At 34.8% G+C, this 6,000-nt stretch overlaps 1 protein-coding gene across 3 annotated transcripts in view; it reads left to right on the top strand.

The window, feature by feature from the left end:
• Window positions 1–230: 230 nt before the first annotated feature.
• Window positions 231–6,000, top strand: part of LOC306862811 (teneurin-2-like) — a gene marked incomplete at its 5' end in the record, with an annotated part of 193,201 nt that continues 187,431 nt past the window's right edge. For all 3 annotated transcript variants that reach the window (XM_079405818.1, XM_079405820.1, XM_079405819.1), the window contains one exon: window positions 231–456. In XM_079405818.1, the coding sequence (XP_079261944.1) occupies window positions 231–456 (226 nt within the window). The remainder of the gene's footprint in view (window positions 457–6,000) is intronic.

Raw genomic sequence — 6,000 nt, 5'->3', positions numbered from 1 at the left:
ACAGTATGGAGTATTATATGTAACTCTTGGGTTCTGCTTTTTGAACTGCTGTTTTGTTACAAACTTCTGTTCACACAGAACAACTGAAGTTAATCAAACACAAAAGTTGTACTATTTTTAAACTTGGCACATTATCTTTAAAAACATGGTACATTGAAATTGCAAAGCCCTAATGTCTTTCGTGTCTCCCTCTGCAGGTAATTGACAATTGTCCGTTAGCTCCTGCAGTGATGGATCTGAAGGACAGACGGCAGCGCTCTCTGACACAGGGTCAGCGCGGGAAGGATCTGCACTATGCCACATCCTCTCTGGATAGTGAGAACTGCCATATAGTGTCACAGAAATCATACAGTTCCAGCAAAACGCTGAAGGCTTACCAGCAGGATAGACACCTGCACTATGGAGGATGTGTTGCGGAGCTGGTGCACCAAGAGACAGAAGAATATGTCAGACAAGGTGAGATTGTTACCTAATTAATATATGAATGGAAGAAATCATAATGATAAATATGGTAGCTGTTCTATTTGGTACACTCACATTAGTGAAATGCCAGAAAAAAATGGCATTTTACAAGAAAGGTCCATTTTCATTTTGAAACCAAGCAGCTTTCTGTTGGTCAACATGGCACATTTTATGTGTACATATGTCTATGCTCCCTTCTAATATACTGTAACATCATATATTGAGGCTTAAAGTAAATAGACATATTGAACTGAGTTGTATGTGAACTGCACAGGAAACTGCAGTCTTTAGGTCAGAGTTTTCTCATTAGTTTGGGCTTTAATACAAATGCCATCATAGATGAGTATTATCCATTTTAACCCACATAATCCCCTTATAATAAAAACAGAGATGATGATTTTCTGTGGTAAGTTTTAATTTGCTGCTATTGAAACTTTTGATCTGTGTGCACATACTGTGCCGGCATTTCATGACATATTTGTTCAAAGTTACTGTTCCTGTTTATGCAAGTGACACTGACCTGCTAAACTGATTAGAGCAGTGATTCTGTAAAATATTGTGTGGTATCTAAATCAAATGACTAATTGAAGAGAAATGAAAGATTTATTTTATATTACTGAAAGAACCTGAATACATTATGGCATGGTTCCCAACTTTTTTATTCTTATTTTTTCTGGTCTTTTAATTTCACAGAAGCATTAACAAAGCACATGCCATTTAATTTTTACAGTGAGGATGGTCATATCAAGTGTTATTTCAGCGATTGCCCAATGAATATCATTGAGCACATTCAGTTGATGTGTATATTAATTTTGATCACATCCAAGGATTTTTACAGATTTTTCTTTTTGACAAAAGCTGTGTTCTGTCTGGTATTTAGTCATGAACTTATTTGTCGAATAGGGTCAGATCACAGAGGAAATATTCTTTTGGTAAATTACAAAAAAAAGTGTTCTTATCCTGAGAGACTGTATTTACCCAAGGACCAAGAAAACCCAACCCAACAGGTTTTGTTTTGCTCAAATTGATCTTGCTATGAAGTGTTAACTGGTTATAATTACTTTTCGACCAACTGACCTTATTCAATTGTTGCACAGAAAATAGATGGTGAAAATGAAAGTCTTTGAAAACTTTGTGCTATGTTGAAAGCTGTCCTTACAAACACCTTTAGCCAGGTTTGCCAATATCAGATATCAGAGAGATAATAGAGGTGAGATGCAGTACTGAAGTAGAAACCTTCATCCTTTCAATATCTGCTCAGGCTGTCCTATTTCTCATATTTTAAATTTCATCTAGTAGAAAACTGTGAGTTGTTTTATTTTAGAATGGCTGGCAGTTGCAACAGCTCACATGCATCATACAAACAGTTTTTATGAGCTTATATTAATTGAAAGACTACATTTTATATTTATACAGTACTTTTAAAGTATAGGCCTACATCTTCATGATATTTCCATAATGAAAAAAATGAAAAGATTGGCAAATATTAGTTATAATGGATTGAATTTACCAATGAGTAAATGGGATTTGTATATTTATTTAGTAAATTATTAATCTTTGACTATGTGAAACAAATAATATACCATGTTTTTCCTTTGTACTTATTCTCTTTTTATTTTCTAATATATCCATCACAGAATCCTAAAAATATGCATTAGTTCTAAAAAAAGAAATAATCAAATCAGCATATAAGTATGAATTCTGATGGATCATGTGACACTGAAGACTGGGGTAATGATTTAATATACACTATATTGCCAAAAGTATTGGGTCACCCCCTTCTAATGAACATGTTTGACTACTTTAGTAATTTGTATGAGTACAAATCTTAATGTTAAAGCATATAATGCTATTCTAGGGAATTGTGTACTTCTAATTTTATAGCAACAGGACAGGACCCTTTAGTTTTTGACTCAAGGTCTGCATTTAAAGTCACACCAGAGAAGTTCAGCTGGGATCAGGACTTGGTTTTCTGCAGACCAGTCAAGTTTTTCCACACTGACTGAATCAATCATGTCTTTTTGAACCGTGCCTTATACACAGAGTCATACCTCACTGTCATGTTAGAATAGAAAAGGGTCCTGTCCAAACTGTTGCTATAAAATTAGAAGCACACAATTCCCTAGAATATCATTATATGCTTTAACATTAAGATTTGTACTCATAGAAATTACTGAAGTAGTCAAATATGTTCATTAGAAGGGGGTGACCCAATACCTTTGGCAATATAGTGTATATGAAAATAGAAAACAGCTATTTTAATCTGTAATAATATTTCACAATATTACTGTTTTAATTTATTTTTGATTAGATAAATGCAACCTTCATGAGCAAAAGGGACTTCTTTTAAAAACAATAAAAAGTTCTTATTGACCCCAAGCTTCTCAACTGTGGTGTATACAGTATTTATATGAAGGTATATGAATTTTTATTTCCATCAATAAATAAATACATAGATACATTCTTATATATATTGGTTATAATAAGTTGGCTACATTTGTGAGATTTAGGTGAACTGCAAAACAGCCAAAAGGGTGTGTATTTATTACTTACAAACTTATACTTATCAAATACACTTTATTATTATGATTATGTTTGGGGTTTTCCACTCTCAGTTCTCAGTCCGGATTGCATCCAGGATCACCATACGGTTATTTTGTTTGAATTCCACCTGCACAGTATTTCTGGGGAGACTCAGCCAAACTCGCAATACAGCCTGAAGCGTTTTTCGTCAGGTTTTGATTCGGGAATGTCCAGGAGAGGGATGCTGCCTGTCATTCACTGAGTGTGTATGTGTGTGTTTTTCACAGGCTTCTGTTTTCCATAGATGCTGGCTCAGGTGTAGATCAAAAACGCAATGAAAAGGAAAATCTTTAATAGTCAGAGATGAGATGTGTTCCACTAGCAGTGTCCACATCTCATTATAGCAAAGTTTCATCTACCTAAAGCAAGAGAGGTGACCTTGTCGTCACTTTCCTCCTTCACCATGTGCTGTAAAAATAGCCCAAACCACTGAGACCGAGCTGCACACTGCTGTCTCATCTTCAGAGTGGATCAGACAGACTCAGAGTTACAGAGAGAAAATGATAGCCACAGAACCGAGACTAGCAGTCTCTAGCTTTCGGTAGCCTGAGGTTTCTGGTACCCACTTTTTTTTTCTTTTTTTTTTTTTTAACTGCCAGCTGTAGGCTGCTCCACATTACATCTGAACAAACTCGCCATTGACATGCTCATATGGTCAAGGGAGGAGTTTTTGGTTGTAGGATGCTCCAAGCTGGTGGTCCATGGCCGTAGTGAGTGAACAGGGCTCTGCAGGCAGCTTTGCCTCAGTAAAGGCCATATGGCGAGGGAGCTTCGGAAGTATGGGAGCACTCGTTATGGACATTTGTGGAAAGGAGTGCTCTGCCTCTTAGGCAGCCCAGAACCCTCTCATGGTCCCTTTAGTGCACTTTTTTTCCAGCACAACATCTGGTAGCATGTGCTTATCGTCCTCCATTCGAGCTGTTACTAAGCAGAGCTGCTCCAAACATAGCAGAACATTGAGATTACAGTTTTGGTAATGTGGGTAAAGGGGATACGGCAGTGGCGTTCCGTCCATATAAGCTGCAAAAATGCGCCGCGTACCCAGGCCGTCTGAGAGAATGAGTTCACGAGCTAATTAATATAAACATGATTATAAGTTGATACCTTATCATTTGAGATGTGACTTAAAGCTTAATAAAGTGTTGGGAATAAGTATGTAAAATGATTTATTTGAAAACAACTGTAATTTTCTGTAAAACTATATCAGTGACGGGAGCTTCCGGGTGAGCGGATTTGGCGCCTCTGCTCTGTTGCTATGACTCCTCAGGATTGCTGCACGTTCACAGCGATTTGCTGGCCTGCGCATGATTTCATGTGCGAGGTAACCTGTCTGCGAAACGATCGCTTAGTAACAGCTCGAATGGAGGACGATAAGCACATGCAACCAGATGTTGTGCCGGGAAAAAAAGTGCACTAACTTCTGATCGGATTTCGTCAAGTGAATCATGTCTGATTTCGTGACCGAACACATCAGATCAGCCTATCATGTACTGATATTGTATTTTTTTTTATGGCTGACACGATACAGGTTATTTTTATCTCTGATAACTGATATGCTTAATTTGAATTACATTTTTATTTCTGCTTTTCAGAAAAAATAAAATAAATTCCACTGAAAAACAAAAACAAACATAGCAAGCATGAATAGGTTATTGGCATATATTATATTATATTATATTATATTATTGTTGTATATTATCTTTGTTGTGTATATATATTTAATAATCCAGATTATTTTTCATTTCCATTTAATTTTTAGTTGGTTTTAGTCATTTTGTTGCGCTTCTGTCATTTTAAATAGTTTTTATTTATTTATTTTTTAAATATGTCCATATAGCCTTTATTATTATTATTTAACATTTATTTAATTTCAAGTAATCAATTTTTCTTGTTTTGTTTTAGTTGATGATAATAACCTGTAATTATTATAACATTTAATATTAAATTATAGTGTTTTATTTATTTATTTATTTATTTAGTCATTTAGCAGACGCTTTTATCCAAAGCGACTTACAAATGAGGACATAAGAAGCAATCAAAACCAACAAAAGAGCGACAACGTGCAAGTGCTATTACAAGTCTCAGTTAGCCTAACGCAGTACAGATAAATATTATTATTATTATTAATTTTTATTTATTTATTTTTTTATTGTTTTTAATAAAAAGACATAGATAAAATAAAATTAGAATAGAGAGTGCTAGAGTTAGAGGGTCAAGTAAAGATGGATTATTGTAACATAATATGCAATATTTTAGTATTCCTAATAATTTGAACTATTATAACAATTTTAACAATAGTCATTAAGAATTTCATTAATGCAAAGTTGTTTTGATATACTGTTGTGAACTAAATGGTCATAATTTTTTTTTACCATTGTTTCAAACCCTTGTTTTCGTGCAGTAGTTTTGTTATCTGAGTAGGTGATCCATGTTGTCCTTGTTGCATCAAGAAGCAAATTCAATGAGGACTTATGCATCCCTAAAGTCATTTTTCACTGGTAATCTTCACCTCCACTGTAGCTCTCCAATGCATGTGGTGCAAGTTGAACTCCAATAACATCAAACCTCTATGGTTTTTGAGTGTCTCGTAATCAAACACAATGACATCAAACCTGCACCATATTTGATTTGATAGTCGTGAAGGTAAAATGTTGAGTGAATAATGATGCTATTTCTGGCCTGTTTCTTACACAGTTTTTTCATATGGCTTCAGAAGACTGGGAATACTAATACTTATGATACTTTTTCTTGATTAGCTCCAAATGAGCTTGATTAGCTTCAAATTAGCTTGATTAGTTCCATGGATCTTCACAAGAAGCTGCTTTAAACCCCCTTTTTCTTTTTCATGCAAAAGACTAACAGCACACAGGGATGGAAAAACATTAGATGGACTATAGTGACAATTTTTATTATTAGTGAACAATTTATTTAATACCAGGTGTAAACAGGACCTTA

The sequence above is a fragment of the Barbus barbus genome (assembly GCF_936440315.1).
Source record: "Barbus barbus genome assembly, chromosome: 43".
Lineage (NCBI taxonomy): Eukaryota > Metazoa > Chordata > Actinopteri > Cypriniformes > Cyprinidae > Barbus > Barbus barbus.
Note: the sequence above shows the minus strand (reverse complement) of the source record. Positions and strands in the feature narration are given on the sequence as shown.